General features: G+C 35.9%; 2 protein-coding genes across 3 annotated transcripts in view; both read left to right on the top strand.

Annotated features, from left to right (window-relative positions):
* The first annotated feature begins 1,035 nt into the window (after positions 1–1,035).
* On the top strand, positions 1,036–7,064 carry LOC138695930 (uncharacterized). Its single transcript, XM_069820320.1, has 3 exons — positions 1,036–1,192; positions 4,539–4,671; positions 6,696–7,064. The coding sequence occupies exons 1-3, from the start codon at positions 1,070–1,072 to the stop codon at positions 6,875–6,877; spliced, it is 438 nt and encodes a 145-aa protein (XP_069676421.1). The 5' UTR covers positions 1,036–1,069; the 3' UTR covers positions 6,878–7,064.
* Positions 7,065–19,503: 12,439 nt separating this feature from the next.
* LOC138695929 (glutamate receptor ionotropic, delta-1-like) overlaps positions 19,504–19,893 on the top strand; it is a 64,314-nt gene continuing 63,924 nt past the window's right edge. For both annotated transcript variants that reach the window (XM_069820318.1, XM_069820319.1), the window contains exon 1: positions 19,504–19,696. The gene's annotated coding sequence lies outside the window, so the exon portion shown is untranslated. The remainder of the gene's footprint in view (positions 19,697–19,893) is intronic.

Here is a 19,893-nt window from a genome sequence, read left to right as displayed (position 1 = left end):
GAATTGAGGTGGCTAGAAGCAAAGGGATGCTAGTGACATTTGTAATAACATGAGTTTAGTGCATCCAGTGTAAGCAAAAGTATCTAAAATTTTAGTGGCAAAGGGATATTTTAATCGCATCACACATTAAAATTTAAATAAAAATTTCACCGATTTTACGAGAGCTTAAATATTTTAACTCAATTTTCTCAAAAGTAACTTAAGTGCACTTACTGCCCTTTACTTATGACCCCCTCAATTTAAATACACTCTCTATATTGTATGATAACATCAATAATTAATATGCTAAATAAAGTAGACATTACATAACGAACATAGCCACCTGAAAAGTTGAGTTTTTGAAAAAAAAAATGTTACTACTCTACTGTATTTTGATAAATTCCGTAAAAGTGATGATCAAACTGAAAATCGTAATATCGTATTTCCCTACAACATAAATGGATACACTACTTTTCTCTCCTCCTATACCTAGTAAAATGATTTGTTTACATATTGCACTAGTAACATCAAATTCCTGTAACGGAAGGGGGAAACAGTGTTTCCGAGTATAGCCAGGTTAATGTTAAAAATGTAGGTAAAAATAAAGTGATGTCCCTGTACGTTCCCAACTTACTTATCACTAAACTGTACAGTAGTTGACATCACAGACATTGTTAACTTCCAACGCAATGAGACATTTGCATTTATGACGCACAGCTATACAGCGTATTCCGAATCTCACCGGTCCGGTGGCATCAATGACGTCACGTTGCAGCGAAATAAGGAACAAAACTGCTGAAAGGATCGATGGTTGTTGTTGTCTGTGCTACGCTAGCAAAATTTTGCGAAATTTTCGTACTCCCACCTCGTTCAAAGAAAAGATAGCATAAACAATTTATTTCTTGAACCGGTAGTAATAACTGATCCGTTGACATGTTCGCTCATAAGCCATTAACATATTGTTTTTACGTTTTGCTCATTACAAACAATACAGCAGAACTAAAGCAGAACACACCGCCATGACACAAGAGTGCACGATGTTATTCGTCTGCTAATTCCCGCCCTATACAAGAACCAATCAGATTCACTGATGGCGGCTGATGGAGACTGCCACCACCTCTGCAAGTTGATGGCACCGGTGCGACACCGGTGGAGCATCAATGACGTCATCGGTGGAATTCGGAACACCGTGATGCCATCGGATTGCTCACCGGTGAGATTCGGAATACGCTCTATAGTCTGCATCAATTGAATATGCGCTTCAAGGTCAATGCATAGTTGCCGCTTCTGTTCAGTCATAAGATGTTTACGGAAAGAGAATTTCCAGCGAACATCATGCACTGAGTGCTATACCCCTGAAAGAAAACATTGAACTACATTTTTTTTACTACAAAAGTGACACCTGCATAACACATATTAATTCCCGGTACAATATAACCGTCCTTAAAGAAGTGTACTCTTTATGAAAACATTGACCCTAATGTTTAATACTGTATAATATATCTGCATAAAATAGTTCAATACAACCGTTCTTTAAAATATGAGAAATATGCACATTATGCAAACGTTGGCTCATACATGTTTAATATACGCTTCCACAAAATAGATTAACACCCAATACAATGCAGTCATTCTTTAAAAATCAGAAATATATGTTTTGAGATATTCGTCCATATATGTTAAATACTCATATAACAGATTAATCTCAATAAAATGCAGTCGTTCTTTGAATAAATGAGAAATATATCCATTACGAAAACATTGGCCCATACATGTTAAATTAGAATTTAGAAATCTTCTCACTATTCGTGAGCTGCCACAAGGGACAAAGAGTACTTAACCATAGAATGTTTACAACTCCAGTGAACCATTAATTTTGTTTTGACAATGAAACTCCAAGTACATAGCTGCAAATACATTTTGTGATTGGTGGAAATATACCTAGTTTTAGAGAGCCAAGTGTTACAAAAAAAAAGTAAAGAATGCTAATGAACTTGGTTTCGTTTCGAATATAGGTGATGCTTCAGGAGAGCAATTGATCCTTTCAATGCAGCTAAAATTACAATCAGAATAATAGATGTAGGATACCTTATACGATTGATAACCTAAGAATAAAGGTATATTAGATATACCATAAGTAGAAGTATAAGGTATAAACCATATAGAGCCTATAAATCTTGAATATAAATAAAATTTAATAGATAATTCATTACCAATATTAACCTTAGAAATTTCATATCCAAACCAGCCACCTAAAAATCTAACTAACAATACTAAAATCTTTAAATAAAAAGGTAAACAAATTCCAGGCCTCTTAAACACATCTTTCATGAAGAGAGTAGCGGTACCTCTTGCTCCAACCAGAAGTCCGATTACTTCAAGCTCTTCTAACTAGTACTTTTGGAGGTGCATAAATGTTACCTTTCCAAGGTCGTGGACGTAGAGTGAAAACGGCAGAGCACAGCGCAGCTATCCACATGCGAGCGTGGAAAGATAAAATGTATTCACTGTAATATGTCTGCACGAAATATATTCATTTGCAGTGCAATACAACGGCGCAACATGTCCTTATCGAAGTCATTGAGATCTGTCACATGATGATGTCGTTTGATTGCTTTCCTATGAGAAGAAAATTTCACAAGATGTTCTGTAGATTTTAGTTCTTTCTCGAAACCTTGTTTACATTTCGTTTGGAAATTCCACACATATTTGCAGTCAGATCTTAAGATTTTCTAAAATCAGTGGTGGCAATTTTTTCGGGATGTTCCGCAAGATCTTCAAGCAAGTTATAACACTTCGTCCCATTCGTTTGCGTGTTTTATCTGGTGTACTGTAGATAGCAGATGATCCAGCTTCATCCTCCATAATGCCAAAATGAGCAATAAACGAAATTAGCGAAATAAAAATGAAAAATAATAAAACAATATAATAGACACACATTTAAAAAGCAATGACACTGCACAATTAACACGCCGCTTTCAATACGGCTTTCGGTAAAGACTGATGTTTTCCTTACACGCATATAGCACCACCATTTGGCACCGCGTGACTTATGTTGATTCAAGACGTACGTGGGCTGAGGTTGAGATAACACACTCACTCGCAACATCGTGCGAAATTTTAAGGTTTGCGGGACGGAGGGCCAAGGCATTGGATTTGACCTTCAGATGCATTTTCTACTGACGCGGAGTGTAGGTACAAATGTTGTTCTACTGATGTACAGCAATAAGCTGCATTACTCTTGCACCAGATATACTCCGTATCATGTGCAAGAGTATTATCCTTTGTAATCTCTAGTCACAATATACATTTCTTACGTGAAATGTCTATATTTAGGATTACAAGACGTAGCCTACATTAATTTAGAACAATTTTATGCATCGAGCTTACAATTAGTCTTGAAATAAAAGTTAAATTTCTTACGTTGAATTAGTTTGCTTGAGAACAGAGATTTTAATGCTTTCACAATAAATTATAAACAATTATTATTTACTATAATGTAAAAATTCAGAACGGTCCTTTATTTATTATTTCTAGAGGAAAGCACTTTGTTTCGAACAGGAATCGAATTTCGAATAATGACTCTTATGGAATTCTTCCAGAAGAAAAGATTTACAGTGAATTACATAGGTTGGATAAAAAGTAATGGCAACACTGCTGTCACGTGACGATGGTGCGTTCGAGAGTTGCTAGCTGTGTGGACATGAACAAGGACTGTTAGATGAGTTAGTGCAGCCAGCGGCGACAGTACTCTGTCAATCTACTGCATTGTGTAGAACGTTGACTTTCATAGGGATAGTGCGAGCGCCCTAAGACCACGTTTATAAAACTAGAGCAACGTTCCTGGATCAAAATTGAAGTGACACGAGGTCGTAGTGCACAAGAATGTTTTCAGGGACCGCATGAAGCATATGCCGATGCAGCGTTGCCATATCGCACAGTGGCACGATGGGTTAAAGCGTTCCGGGAAGGCAGGGATGTGAAAGTGATGTTCATTGTAGCATATGACATTGATGGGGTAATACTGCACCACGCTGTACCTCCAAGGCAGACGGAAAACGCGGACTACTGGAACATCCACCGTACTCACCCGATATGATCCATGTGTTTACGACTTTTCACCAAAGTGAAAGAACCACTGCGAGGGACCCGGTACAATACCAGAGATGAACTTATCCGTGCTTTAGGGCGGTCAATACGGAACATCAACTAAGATGGACGCGCTGATAGTGTACGCCACCTTCCAAACATCTGGCAAAAGGTAATAAATAAGAGGGGGCGACTATATAGAAGGTACGTAAATGTTGTACCCCTGTGAATAAAGCCATGTCAGAAATATCGAACTGTTGCCATTACCTTTTATCCAACCTTAGTATTTATGTAATTATGTAAAGGAAAAATTAGAATATTACAGGACTGTAGTGACACTATTGCCAAAAAATTACGAAAATGGAGATCCGACTTTCAGATATTTTGGAAGAAATGTAGCTAAAATGTGACAGGTTTATGCTGATGTAGGGCTATTTTCTAACACGAGACTCTGAACTCTTTTTTTGCAGATGGGAATGTTGAGCTTGAAGCTGCTGCTACTACTGATGGCACTGCTCGGTTATGGAGCCACAAAACAGACATCTTGTCGCTATTGGTGTCAAAGCGCAACTTATCCGCCATCTTATTACTGTTGTCCTAATGGTAATTAATGTAGTAGGATATCCTGAAGAAACGATCGGGCGCGGGTTCGATCCCCTCTTGGGCTGATTACCTGGTTGGGTTTTTTCCCGAGGTTTTCCCCAACCGTAAGGTGAATGCCAGGTAATCTATGGTGAATCCTCGGCCTCATCTCGCCAAGTACCATCTCGCTATCATCAATCTCATCGACGCTAAATAACCTAGTAGTTGATACAGCGTCGTTAAATAGCCAACTTAATAATAATAATAATAATAATAATAATAATAATAATAATAATAATAATAATAATAATATCCTGAAGAAAGACTCTGGAAATGGGGAAATGTTGGTAGTTCTAATGGGAAATGTGATATAATTCCATAAAATATACTCTAAAGCCAAAAAAAAACCTAATCTTTCTTGTTAAAATAAAAATACAAGTGACAAAATTAAAACTACGTAACATGAAGATGCCTTACCATTGGCATGACGATGTTCTTACTTAAACGTAGAGATTCAGTATTTCCTGCGCTCACAGGTCTTCAAATCACACCCTAACACTACTTTATGTGAGGTGGATTCAACAGCAGGCTGAGGACACAGTGGTGGACGTCTGAACTTAGTGATTCAGTAAAATGTATATCATCGCCACCCTACCCATTATCTCCTAGCTTAGTTGCCTCATAAGCGATTCCTTATTGGTGTCACTTATCAGGTTCAAACCTGTCTTCGGACAGTTGACTAAACAACAATAACAATATCAGAATATGAAGACTTTTATGTATTTCATTAGGGTAAATCTGGTAATGATGTCGCACTTTCTAAAATTATGTTTATAATTTCTCTCCAATAGATTTAAAAAGGCTAAAAATTCAGAAGAAATATATTTCATACTAGCCGTACCCGTGCGCTCCGCTGCACCTGTTAGAAATAAATATAAAGAAATTACATTATTAAAATAGAACGTTTGATCCAGGGAACATTCGTGTTTGATAGAAGGATAAATCGTTTAATATGTTACTTAATTTAAATTATATTTAAATAATTAAAACGCGGTCAGTTTGGTCCAGAGAGCAATCATTTGGTGCAATGTCAATTCCTTTAACATGTTTCTTAATTGTTATTACATGCAACCATAGTTTAATGAAGATTGACAAATCATTTAGTTTTAATGTGTGTACTTTATATTACTTTGCTATATGTTTCAGAAGTTACTGTAATAACATTGTAGAATTATGTCCATCTAGAGAAACTACACTTTCCAATGGTGAAATAATAATTAAACAATTAATTAGCTTCCGATATTACTTCATACAAACACAGAAACATTCTCTTAGGCTATCTTTAATAGCTTTCGATTGTTGTTATCCAAGGCCCCTTATAGACGAAGTCATTTGTTTTTATTTCAGAACAGCGCCTTAGATGGCGTTGTAATTGTAATTTTAAAACTCATTTATCTCATTAAATATCAGTCCTATCAAAATTTTGTATAGAATAAAACTTATCGGAAATGATGTTTAAAGAAACTTTTGTTATGTAAGATTGTTCATGAAAATCAATAATAAGCGAGATATTTCGATTTATTTAATTCAGGCCCCCTTATAACCCCCCTTTTAAATAAAGTATTTTAAATGCCATATAGCTTAAAATCTAAGTTACAACGAACTTAATTTATATTCCAATTTTCATATAAATCGGTTCAGCCATTATCGCGTGAAAAGGTAACAAACATCCAGACAGACAGACATACAAACAAAAATTAAAAAAAGCGATTTTCGGTTTGAGGATGGTTAATTATACATGTTAACGCCAATTATTTTTGGAAAATCGAAAATTACCAGAAAAATTTTGGCTACAGATTTATTATTATTAGTATAGATAGACATGGGTTTTCATAATATAATACGCAGGACAGGTGTAGTTATTTCGTGGATATAAGAACTATTTTAAAAAGCTGATTCCTAACTGCATAATACATACTCCGTCTAAGCCATTCCGGACGAGCATTTTATGTTTAAAAAACCTTGTCTTAATATTTGTTACACAGGAGGCTTGAAGCCGGGGGTCTGTCCCACCTTCGTCAGCTGCCCGCCCTACAGGCAGCAGCAGCAGGTCATCCTGTGCACTTCGGACAACGCCTGTGCAGGCGAAGAGAAGTGCTGCTACCACCCGTGCCACGGCATCTACGTGTGTCTGCAGCCCGCCAAACTGGCTAAACCGCCTCGCTAGCATAATATGCTACTGGAGCAATTTTTACCAATTTTAGTTGTTGTCAGTACTGACAGTTGAGACCCTGAGGGACAATGGGGAAAAAATAAGGAACTCAGCTTGCTCACAAAATGAGCGAAGTCTGTAGCACGGAAAAATATCGCGTAAGAATTACCACTTTGACGGAAATAAAATTGTTTCACCTTCATTAATGGATTTTATTATACATCTTGATTACACAACTTTTAACACTGTATCACTTCGGAATATGTATGATAAGACTTTCTTGTTAAATTTTAACGTACATTGTTAACATGTTTCGACCTATTTTGGGTCATCTTCTGAACTGGTCGTTGTTGGTCTTGGCGCCTCTTGTTTCCTGTGAGGGTGCGTTCGTAGTGTAGAATCAAAGAGTGTATGTTTTTGAAATTGAGTTGTATGTTGAGAATATCGTTGGGGTGTGTTTTCGTGTGTCTGTATATTTCATACTGTTCTAGTGTGTTGAGTTTCTGGCTTTTTGGTTGGATGTGCAGTATTTCCATGTCTGTGTTGATGTCTCTGTAGGTATGGTTGGCATTTGTGATGTGTTCTGCATATGTGGAGGTGTTTTGTAATTATGTTATGGCTGTGATGTGTTCTTTGTAACGTGTTTGAAATGATCTGCCTGTCTGTCCCATGTAGAAGTTGTTGCAGGTGTTACGTTTGAATTGTATGGTTGTATTTGTTTGTGTTGTTTTTGTGTTGAGATGTTTTTGTAGAGTGTTATTTGTTCTGTATGCGATGTTGTAATTTAATTTCTTGAATGAGGTTGCAATTTTATGTCTGTTTTTGTTTTCGTATGTTAGTGTGATGTATTTTTTTGTGTTCCAGTGTTTGTGTTGTATTCTTCTGTTTTTTGTGGTTTTGTTTTGTCTTACGTATTATGTTGTCTATTATGTTGGGGTTGTATCCATTTTCTTGTGCTATGTATTTGATTGTGTTTAGTTCTTCATTGTAATCCTGTTGGTTCATTGGTATGTTGAGTAGTCTATGTACCATTGTTCGGAATGCAGCTTGTTTGTCTTGTGTGGGGTGGTTGGAGGTGTTGTGTATGTGTGTTGTTGTTGTTGGTTTTCTGTATACTTTGAATGTGTGTTTGTTGTCTACTTTTGTTATTGTGATGTCTAGAAAATTTATGGATTTGTTGTTTTCAATTTCTAATGTGTAGTATAGCTTTGGGTGTATTTTGTTTATGTGTTGATGTAGGTTTTGGATCTGTCTTTTGTTTCCTTTGTATAGTATTTTTTAGGATTTTATTACTTAAATTTTACTGGCCGGCTAATTTTACACAGCATTGGATGTCATCCTGCAGAAAAGACACTACACACAGTACTATGGTCGGTCCCAGGAATCTGAGGAGTAGAAAGACGAAACAAGATCTTTGGTTTGTGTGTGGGCTAGGACCAATGACTGCTTTGGGGGAGGCATTGCTTGAACGAAGCGAGCAATCGCTTGCAGGAAGGGATAATTTCTATCTGAACTCTACTCTACCTATACTTACTTAGTAGTTAGTAGTTCTTCATCATATGGTAATGTAGAATTCCTGTACAGAAATATCATATGTACCTACTTCGGTACATCGTAGTAATTGGAGTTCAAATATTCAGTTTTCTCAGCCCCGAACTCCTTGCAGGACGCGTTTCGCAAAGATTCCCCTCTCATTTCCATCTCCTTCAATTCATTTCAACCTTACATTTTCTTTAAAAATACGTACGGTACGTCATCAACATCTGATGGAATTTGTATCTTTCGTTAACCTGATATCACACTTTTGATTTAACATGAAATTTGGAGTACAATCATACTGTTCAACCCAAGTTCTGTGAAAATCAGTTATAATTGGAGAACGATAAAAATGCACTCTTAAGATAAATGTCCAGGGAAAACCATTAGACAAAAATAGTAGCCACTTGCATGCGTATACGATTGTTGTGCGCACTTTGACCTAGATACGTCGACGGTCACACAGTGTGAAGACGGTACGCCTGTGTGTAATCAGGAGGCATCAGTGTGAAGCGTGACAAGCAAGCAGAGGCCGGCCCGTAATCATGACGTCACGATTTCACACGAAACGTACGCCTTCTATAAATAATTTCGTAACTGCCTACAAACACTTTGATACTATATTCTTTCTTTCTTTCTTTCTTTCTTTTTTCTTTCTTTCTTTCTTTCTTTCTTTCCTTCTTTCTTTCCTTCTTTCTTTCTTTATTCCTTTCTTTCTTCCCATCTCTTTCTTTCCTTCTTTCTTTCTTTCCTTCTTTCATTCCTTTTTTCTTTCCGCCTTTCTTTCCTTCTTTCTTTCTTTATTTCTTTCCTTCTTTCTTTATTTCCTTCTTTCTTTCTTTCCTTCTTTCTTTCTTTCCTTCTTTCTTTCCTTCTTTCTTTATTCCTTTCTTTCTTCCCATCTCTTTCTTTCCTTCTTTCTTTCTTTCCTTCTTTCATTCCTTTTTTCTTTCCGCCTTTCTTTCCTTCTTTCTTTCTTTCTTTATTTCTTTCCTTCTTTCTTTATTTCATTCTTTCTTTCTTTCTTTCCTTCTTTCTTTCTTTCTTTCCTTCTTTCTTTCTTTTCTTCTTTCTTCCTTTCTTTTTTCTTTCTTTTTTTCTTTATTTTTTTCTTTCTTTCCTTCTTTCCTTCCTTCTTTCTTTCTTTCTTTATTTCCTTCTTTCTTTCTTCCTTTCTTTCCTTCTTTCCATCTTTCTTTCCTTCTTTCTTTCTTTCCTTCTTTCCTTCCTTTTTTCTTTCTGCCATTCTTTCTTTCCTTCTTTCTTTCCTTCCTTCTTTCATTATTTCCTTCTTTCTTTCCTTCTTTCTTTCCTTCCTTCTTTCTTTCCTTCTTTCCTTCATTCTTTCTTTCCTTCTTTCCTTCCTTTTTTCTTTCTGCCTTACTTTCTTTCCTTCCTTCTTTCTTTCCTTCTTTCCTTCCTTTTTTCTTTCTGCCTTACTTTCTTTCCTTCTTTCCTTCCTTTTTTCTTTCTGCCTTACTTTCTTTCCTTCCTTCTTTCTTTATTTCCTTCTTTCTTTCTTTCTCTTTCTTTCTTTCCTTCTTTCTTTCCATCTTTCTTCCTTTCCTTCCTACCTTCTTTCTTTCTTTCTTTCCTTCCTTCTTTCCTTCCTTTTTTCTTTCTGCCTTTCTTTCCTTCCTTCCTTCTTTCTTTCCTTCCTTCTTTCTTTCTTTCCTTCTTTTTTCTTTATTTCTTTCCTTCTTTCCTTATTTCCTTCCTTCTTTCTTTATTTCCTTCTTTCTTTCTTTCTTTCTTTCTTTCTTTCCTTCTTTCTTTCCATCCTTCTTTCTTTCCTTCTTTCTTTCTTTCCATCTTTCTTTCTTTCCTTCCTTCTTTCTATCCTTCTTTCCTTCCTTTTTTCTTTCTGCCTTTCTTTCTTTCCTTCTTTCTTTCTTTCCTCCCTTCTTTCTTTCTTTATTTCTTTCTTTCTTTCCTTCTTTCTTTCCATCTTTCTTTCTTTCCTTCTTTCTTTCTTTATTTTTTCCTTCTTTCTTTCTTTCCCTCCTTTCTTTCTTTCATTCTTTCTTTCTTTCTTTTCAATTTGAGAGGTTATTTACAAAAACAGCCATTGTCATTTTTCTTCGAAAATGAGCTTTCAGTGTCATCCAATACACGACGATGTCTACTACAGCCTACATATTATTTTATCATTTAGGCTATTTACATGAAAATTAGCCCATGTCAAGCGTTGAGGGCTTGTCAAATATTTCATAGTCTTACAAAAATAACCCATGTCATTCGTGGTTTCGACAAGAAACTGCCCACTTCATTTGATATGAGCTACTTTCAATCATATTTTAGCTTCAATGGAATTGGTTATTTAGATTTAATAATGACTTCTGCACGAGAGGATGTTAGTATTCAGAACATGGGACGAGTGATAGCAGGAGAAAGAAGAATAAAGTGCATAAGATTTGCTATGATGTGACGTTGTTAGCAGAAGAGAAGATGATGCTAAGGATATGCTACTGGAGCTAAATGTCAGCTGTGAGAAGTATGGAATGAAGATTAATGCAAACAAGACGAAGACCATGGTTACAGGAAGAAAGATAAAGAAGGTAAACTTGCGAATTCTAAATGAGGCAGTAAAGCAAGTAGACAGCTTCGAATACTTCGGGTGTACTATAAGCAGTAACATGAGCTGCTGCCAGTAAGTCAAAAGGAGAATAGCAATGGGCAAGGAAGCGTTTAATAGAAAAAGGAGCATCTTCCGTGGAACTCTGGAAAAAGAACTAAGGAAGAGATTAATGAAGTGCTTTGTGTGGAATGTGGCATTGTATGGGGAGAAACATGGACATTACGACGAAGTGATGAGAAGCGAATAGAAGCATTTGAAATGTGAACATGGAGAACAATAGAACGTGTGAAATGGACAGACAGAAGAAGAAACGAAGCCGTGTTGGAAAGAGTCGGTGAAGAAAGAATTATGCTGAAACTGATCAGGAAGAGAAAAAGGAATTTGTTGGGTCACTGGTTGAGAAGAAACTGCCTACTGAAGGATGCACTGAAAGGAATGGTGAACAGGAGAAGAGTTCGTGACAGAAGAAGATATTAAATGCTAGACGACACTAAGATGTGAGCCGTTCAGAGCAGAAGTGGTGTAAGTCAAAAATAGGTAATGAGGGTTAAAGTAAACATTCTGTAAAATACAGCGCAAAGTAACAATTAATATTCCATCTATTTAAACTATTAGTAGTCAGTGGATAGCACAAAGGACATATTAATTGCTACTTTGCGCTGTATTTTATAGAATTTTTACTTTAAACCTCATTACCCAATTTTGACTTACACCACTTCTACTCTGAACGGCTCATATATGGATCATACGCGGAGACAAAGAGGAAGGCATAAAATAGGAAAGCTTGGAGGAAGCTGGGTTTGCAATGAAAGGCCTGCCCTTGGGCAGAACACCATGAATGAATACATATACAGGGACATTATTTTATTTTTACTTCAATTTTTATTGTACCTGAGTTTTTGAATGTACTTCACTCTCACCCCTTTACTAATGAAGTTCAACCGTCCTCCACACAGATCCAAGACCGCATATACAGTCATAGTAGCCTTATGGTCATACTAAACAGTACGTTCCAAAAATATGTTCGCGTTTTCCAGTGACGAAAGAGCTTTCAATATTGCATCATTTTCCATTTGCCTACGTCGCATCCCGGTTTCCCCCACCTGCTTTTATTTGCCTCTCTGTAAATGCTAGTGCCTGGCCTGTCTTAGCTATTTTCTGAGAACATTAATTTCTGTTAGGAATTGGACGTCTACGTAATATTATACCCATACAATTTTTAAAATAACTTAAATAAAAGGGGCCTCGTTAAGTAATTAATTGTCACGTGATTTCCTCCCTTTCTACGACGCTGCGACGTAACCACTTGGATGGACAGTAGATAGCATGTGTGAGTAATTTTATCTTTTCGGATCGGGCAGAAGTGAAGATTGAATTTACAGTACGTAAGGTCTCTTTTATAGACTAGGTACAAAATTATTTCAGCATGAGTTACTGATACGAAGTACGAACCTGGTAATTGGAATTACGTACAATAGTCTATAGTGATATAATATGCACATTAGAACTGAAGCCTGTATCGAAATGAACGGCCATCATTTTAAAAAATGTGTATAAATATCCATATTATGATTATTTTTCAATTTAACTTCATTCTCTATAGTGTACGCTAATGTGCTGTAGACAGTATAATATACATTGCATAATGAATACGTCCGCATGGAAAGCTCAGTTCGTGAGTAAAAACACTCATTGTTAATACAGTACTGTATTTTGATTAAACAAAAAACTAATGAAAATGATCAAACCTAAAAATCGCGATATTTCCTAGTTTACGTAAATGGGTGAACTACTTTTCTTCCCTCCTATACCTAGTAAAGTGATTTGTTTGTATATTACGCCGGTATCATCGAACTCCAGTCGTGGAAGGGGGGTTTCCGGTTATTAATCGTTGGTCCAAAGGTATAGCCAGGTTAATATTAGAAATTTTAGTAAAAACAAAATTATGTCCCTGTACATACATACATACATACATACATACATACATACATACATAAATACATACATACAGTCACACATACATTCGTACGGACATACACGGGTTAATTAAAAAAAAATGTTGAATATTTATGTCTTTTAAAGTATGCAAGATTGAACAATGATGTGTTTTACACAATGTGCTGCAATCGATCAATTTTGACAAATACAGGAAATTATAGCATTAATTCTTTTTAAATACAGAATACTCTTGGCTCTTATTTACTTTAAAATTAAGGAAATTGGTTCTGTACAAAACAATAAAAAAAACAAATCAAATATCTGTGTAGCAAATGAATGTGTAAAATAATTAATTTTCAGGGAAAAATGCTTTCCATAATAGATTGGTTTCTCTATAATATTGGTTTTACACACAGCAGAACTATATAACAATAGAGCACGTAATGTTCAAAAGAAATGTTTACAAACACGTCATTGTACTATTCTGCAACGTCTTACAGTACTCTCACGCGGAAAAAGCAGACGCACCAAAACGGAGCGCCTCTGGCGATGTGCAAGCTTTCCTTGTTGTACCTTTTATTTCATTTGTTTTTTTCACATATCTCTACAAGAAGGAAACTTACAGCGCCAGGATAACTGGTTGCGTCAACTCCAGTGATTTCTTCCTCATTGGGACACTCAGTCAGCACTATTATTAGTCCAGTTGCTCGTTGTATGAAAAAATTGCCAAGCTATTTGTCTCCGATTGATTGACTGATTGGCTGATTGATGTATTTCGCGAGGGCTGGATCCGGAATGAATCCTTACGCTTAGGCCTTATGCCTTATATGCGATGATTCAGTCCGATGGACTCTGACGCTGACAGACGGGCCATCCTTCCTAGCCCTGCAAGTAAGATCCCATCATCTACTGACGAGTCCGAAGCCGTAAGCCCTTAGAGCCAGATCAGCATCGGAAGCCTCAGATTTCAACCCAACCTGTTTTTACTATTAAGGGGTTAGGTACAACTTACAGAAGTAAAAGTTTGGAAATATTCAACATTTTTTTCCTCCATTACTGTATCTTGTACAATAATGAAAATTAGTATGTCTCGCAAATGCAGGTATTGATATTTATTCTATTGTAGTAGGTTATTTTACGACGCTTTATCAACAGCTTAGGTTATTTAGCGTCTGAATGAGATGAAGGTGATAATGCCGGTGAAATGAGTCCGGGGTCCAGCACCGAAAGTTACCCAGCATTTGCTCATATTGGGTTGAGGGAAAACCCCGGAAAAACCTCAACCAGATAACTTGCCCCGACCGGGAATCGAACCCGGGCCACCTGCATAATTTTACATCTGTAAGTGTTGATGTTTCTGTGTTCTACAGAGTGTTTCAGAAGAAATAGTAAATATTTTAGGAGATGACCAGCCTCATGGTCTAGTGGTCAGAGCTTCTGGCTATAGTTCATGAGGTCTCGGGTTCGATTCCCGGTTAGAGCACAGGATTTTTCCTTAAAGGGGATTATTCCTGTGTTCGTCCATGGTCTGGAATTTAGGTTAAGTTTAGATTTAAGACCTCTCCTGGCACTACATTATCATAATCATCCTATCACATCATCGGGGTAATGTAACTCCGCCTTCCAGGCGCCCCAACCTCAGAAGTGGGTTACAACTAAGCCACGGCCAGGAGAGAAGACCAGAAATGTCGAAAAGACAACCTGGTGGCATTGGATAAAAAAAAAACATCTATAACACAAAAACAAACGTTAAGCATATTTGTTTAATAATCATTATTCTTATTATTTTTTTACTTGTTTATTTATTTATTTATGCATTTTTTCATTCAATTCTAGCTATTTCATTTATTCTTTCCATTCTAATTTTTGTAGTCAAAAAAAGGTATAAACCTAATTGCTTTTGTAACTTTGTGTTATTATTATTATTCATAAGTTTTCTTATAGCTATTTCTTTATTTATTTGTAGGAACTTTTCTTTTATAGATTTCTTCCTTATATCTTTTGTATTTTGACATTCAAGAACAATGTCATCTTCTCTCCGTCCACATAATGGGCACGTGCCTTGAGGTATATTACCTCTATTACTTCTTAATTTCCAAATTCCTAGTCTGAACCAGGCCAGTCCAAATCTTTTTTTCATATTCATATTGTCTATATATGTACTCCTTCCCCATATTTTTTATATTCATTAAAAAATATCGGGGATCGCATTTCATTGTTACTGCTAAAATCATTTTGTCTAGTTATATTTTTACATCTTGATTTAATTAGATTTAGGCGAAAATTAGTATGTGTAAAACACTGTCCTTTTGCTATATAAAAAAATACGATTTAACAAATTATTTACATTTTTTTTTCAAAATTCAGTTCACTGTGCAGTGATGAAGCGTTTTCCACATAACTAAAAAGCTATCCAACTTTCTTTGATGAAATTTCTTGTGTGTATTAATGCATGTCATATCTACAATATGATGCGGGATCACTTCTCTACCTTTGATAGATTGTCTGATAAAAAATAAATTCATTTTTAAAATGGTCAAATATCAGTATTTTCTTCTAACACAAAAAAAAAATATTATTTATTAAGGAATGTAGTTGAAAGAGCATGATATTGTAAACATGAATTTCAGAAATAAAATAAAAAAGAGAGAACATGAAAAAGTTAACAAGTTTATGATCACTTTGGACGGAAAACGAACCTCAATTACGCGTGTTAACTCCACCATTTTTAGTAGGTTATTTTACGACTCAATGGTATTTTGTAACATGTACGGAAGACTAGTAATGAAACAATGTTTTCTAATGCCAAATTGAATTCGTAGATCAGGTTTGCTCGAAGCAGGAAATTTAATGCAATATTAAATTATTTGTAAATTAGTCACAAATTGAAGTGGATCTCAATCATACATGACACCTAACCTATTCTTCCTCTTTTGCCCAGCTCAAGTTCACAATGGTGTTCAGTTTCTCCAAAAATTAGTAAATAAAAATCTATAATAATTTTGGTCATGTCAAAATTCACAATACCGTTATGAAGAGTAATAATTTCATTGTAATGAAATAGAAACATTTACAATCTTTGTATTTTTGTAAATAACAAATCTGCAACATTCCTTGCTGTCTCACTAAGGTTACAATATATTTATGTTTGAATAGAATTTAGTTTAATTTCAAGAATTATTGATAAAAACTGCGCTCCATAATCGCCCACGATTCTTGTATACCACGATAGTGGCGATATCAGAGTTCAGTGGTCATGTGACATGAAACGCGTAGTACATTAACTGTTGAGTTCCATATTCTGCAAGTACTCTGGTACGTGCTCTTTTTATTTTATGCGATTCAATATCACCTTCCTCTATATTTCGTCATACGAGATACTGTATGTCTGTTACATCACACTCACTTCACCTGAAACAAATGATATCTAATATAAAAGAAGCTCATTATTTTTAACGATGTGCATACAGTATATAATAACCTTCAATAAAAAAGTGTCCGGGAGAAACCACTGAGAAGGAATAAAAATGGAGTTTCATTAAATGATAATGGTAGTAATAACTCATGTAGGCCTCCATGATGCAACCGCTTAAAAGTAGGCCTATATTAGCTGGCCGTTAAAATAATAAAGCGTGCGGTGTAATATAGGGTATTTCAAAAGTCAGTTCAAACCTTGAACCGCTATAAATATTTGAGATAGGGAAAAAACAAAAACATCACAGTGTTGGGCAAACAACGGGGTTGACAAACCATTGGGAAGATGTCCGCCGTTCTCTTGTTCAATGTACAGCATATCCAACATTCTGTCATGAAATTTATTGTGTGTATTAATGCATGTCATAGGGTAAACTAGGGTCTGTTGGACAGCCGGGCATGTTGGACACTCTATACTTTAACGTGTTACCTCGCCACTTGTGGGCACCACATTCTGCTAGAAGTCAATGACGGAAGTAGTCACGAGTGGGGCTACTTCCGTCATTGACTTCTAGCAGAATGTGGTGCCCACAAGTGGCGAGGTAACACGTTAAAGTATAGAGTGTCCAACATGCCCGACTGTCCAACAGACCCCAGTTTACCCTATCTACAATATAATGCAAAATCACTTCTCTATATTTGATGGACTGTCTGATAAAAATGAGGTAACTAAACCAGGAAAGAATGGAAAAGGAAATGATGATGATGATGATGATGATGATGATGATGATGATGATGATGATGATAATAATAATAATAATAATAATAATAATAATAATAATAATAATAATAATAAATTAATAAGACGACAAATTATTGGGTGGGCTCAGGCCACACGGACCCATATAAGTTGGCTACATTGGTACCAGTGTTGCCATATTTAGCGATAAGTCGCTAAATCTAGGGAATTTTGAATCAATCTCGGCGACAAATTTTGTAAAATACGATTAGCGACTTTTCTGCTGGTTTTTATATTCTTCCACTTTTTTCTTTCTTTTAAGTTAAAACATTCAACTGAAGTCATGTACTTCCTAGTTTTAGAACAGACATGACAAAGTCGTCTAATGATTCATACATGAAAGCCCTGATTTCATATAATTGTGATCAGTGATGAAAGATGCTCATTCAGTGATTCTCACAGGTTAGGTCTCTCTCAATGCTACAGCTCCAACATCCATAAACGGTGACAACTTTGATTGGCACGTGACGAGTCGCGAGTCGCAGCTACGTGAAGATTTTTCACTCCGAACCGATCTGAAGCAATTGAGTTTTGAAATGTTGTGCCGACAGTTCGTGTGAAGCAAATGAGACTGTAGTTTTGTTGGTTTTAATATATTTCAACATATAAAGACCTCCCTCAAAGAACGTTGTATATCAACGGCTTTTGCATATGATATACAACGTTCTTTGAGGGAGGTCTTCATATGTTTAAAAAGTGTTAGATTTCACAAACAAATTTGTGGTCAAACGCTTAGGTGAAAATTTCCATACTTACAATTTGTCAAAAAGTTTAGCGTCAATGATTGGATCAAGTGCAGTGTATTCACAATCAGCTGTTCCTACACCTTCCAGCTCAACATGACAGCCGTCAACAACACAACAGACTCCACAGAAGAGGGTCACGACGAGGAAGTTATATTTTCTTCGTATATGTATGTTTTTCTTATTTTTACTTAGTGATATTTATTATTAATTTTTAGCGACATTTCTGGGGATTTTTTAAAACAAACTTTGGAGAGATTTAGGGCCGAATTCATAGTCAATACTTATCGTAAGGAAACACTTAAGCAGTTGCTTATAATAATTTCCAATTCATAAATCCCACTGAAGTGAACACTTATTCAAATAAGGTAGCTTGTCAGCTTACTCAAGTGTTTCCTCATATGCAATGTAATCAGCTGATTCGATATACAATAGATGATGATTAAGATTCAATATAATTTATTGAGTTCTGTAATTAAAATGAAAATGAGTTTCGGCAAGCAAAAGATATATCAGAGATATGGAAAACCCTTTAGAGATGTATAATGATCAACAATTTAAGAGGAGATGTTTCGACAAGAACACTGTTGTGAATATTCTGGTGTTTCTCATTTAAATTTACAATACAACCATGAGGCTTACCGATTTCGCCACTGCTGAAAGTACTGGTTGCTTTGAGATTTTATCATACAGCAGCATTTCAGGTAGATTTAAGTGACATTTTTTTCGAAAAGTATTTACGTCCCAACAAAGAGTCATTTGCATTTTTGTTTGTATTCTACCCAAGGAATAAGCTGTTAAAATTTGCGTAATTATATCACTTCCACTTTGTTTAGCATAAAAATAACTGAAAAATAAATTAAAATGATTTACTTACAGGAATATTTCCGGAGTTTGTATTAAACTCAACTACAATTTTGTTCTATGTCAGTTTCTTCTTTTGGAGAGAACAATTATAATTTTTTTTTACTTTCGACGATATCTCCATATTTCATAACTAGTTATCTTAGCTCACTTCTTTCTTTTCTGTAAAATGCTTTCTGGACATCTTGTATAATTTTTAGCTCTATAATATTTACTTCTGTATTTGTGTATGACAATAATGCCGATTTAACAATTTGAAGGCGCTGGAAAACAATTGAATGTAGGAAAGCGCTCACGTCTAGCCATGTTGCCATATTTCTTTCGATGTCAAGGGAATGCTCAGAGCATATGAATGAGTAGCGTCTCTGCAATACGATCTGAAATAAGTGCTAAGGAAATGCTCATTACTTAAGTGTTTCCTCATTTTATAAGCGACGACTATGAATTCGACCCTTAGTCACTTTTTGCTGAAAAGTTGAGATTGTAGGGTGATATGTTGGCAACAGTGATTGGTACTGTTATTTGGAACCTACTATTTTCAAGTACAGTTCAGATTTCCTGTTCGGACCGGCGTATGTTTATAACGATTACAGGACCTAAACAGAGGCCTACTCGTATTCTCCGAGAGTCACGCATCACAACTACAACTTAACATGCACTAATTGTTTTGGTGACTGTGCACGCAGATATTGGGAAATTGCAGCCTGCAGAGTGGCACGTAGACATGATGACACGGGATATGCGACGTATTTCACTAACATCAGATCAGTTATTTTCTTCTGGGGACCTCTCAACAACACACTGCTTCCCACATTACAGTATCGTGCTAATAGTTGCGAAACGTAAACCAGGATCTTCTAATACAGTGTTTCTCAACCGCCGGGCCGCGGCCCGGTACCGGCCCTGGCATCAACTATATTGGACCGCGAGATGTTCTCCTAGGATTTGTCATTTTACTTTTGGTAAGCATTTTTTCGCGAATAAATATTTTATAGTGGACATATTCTTAGGAAAATTTTTTCGTCATTGTCTCGAAAAGCTCACAAGCAAACGTTCTGATGGGGGCAGATAGAAAAGTTAAATTTTTTTCTTCCACCATGTTAATAATGTCAAAAGAAGTGCTTATACAAATTTTGGCCACTCGACCGCAATTACGAGG

The sequence above is a fragment of the Periplaneta americana genome, chromosome 3 (genome assembly GCF_040183065.1).
Source record: "Periplaneta americana isolate PAMFEO1 chromosome 3, P.americana_PAMFEO1_priV1, whole genome shotgun sequence".
NCBI lineage: Eukaryota > Metazoa > Arthropoda > Insecta > Blattodea > Blattidae > Periplaneta > Periplaneta americana.
Note: the sequence above shows the minus strand (reverse complement) of the source record. Positions and strands in the feature narration are given on the sequence as shown.

Bases quoted from the DNA above. Each gene is read 5' to 3' on its own strand.
- LOC138695930 (XM_069820320.1), top strand. From the start codon at position 1,070: ATGGCGGCTGATGGAGACTGCCACCACCTCTGCAAGTTGATGGCACCG. The intron at 1,193-4,538 runs GTGAGATTCGGA...CTTTTTTTGCAG, and splicing joins TGCCATCGGATTGCTCACCG to ATGGGAATGTTGAGCTTGAA. The intron at 4,672-6,695 runs GTAATTAATGTA...TTTGTTACACAG, and splicing joins TTATTACTGTTGTCCTAATG to GAGGCTTGAAGCCGGGGGTC.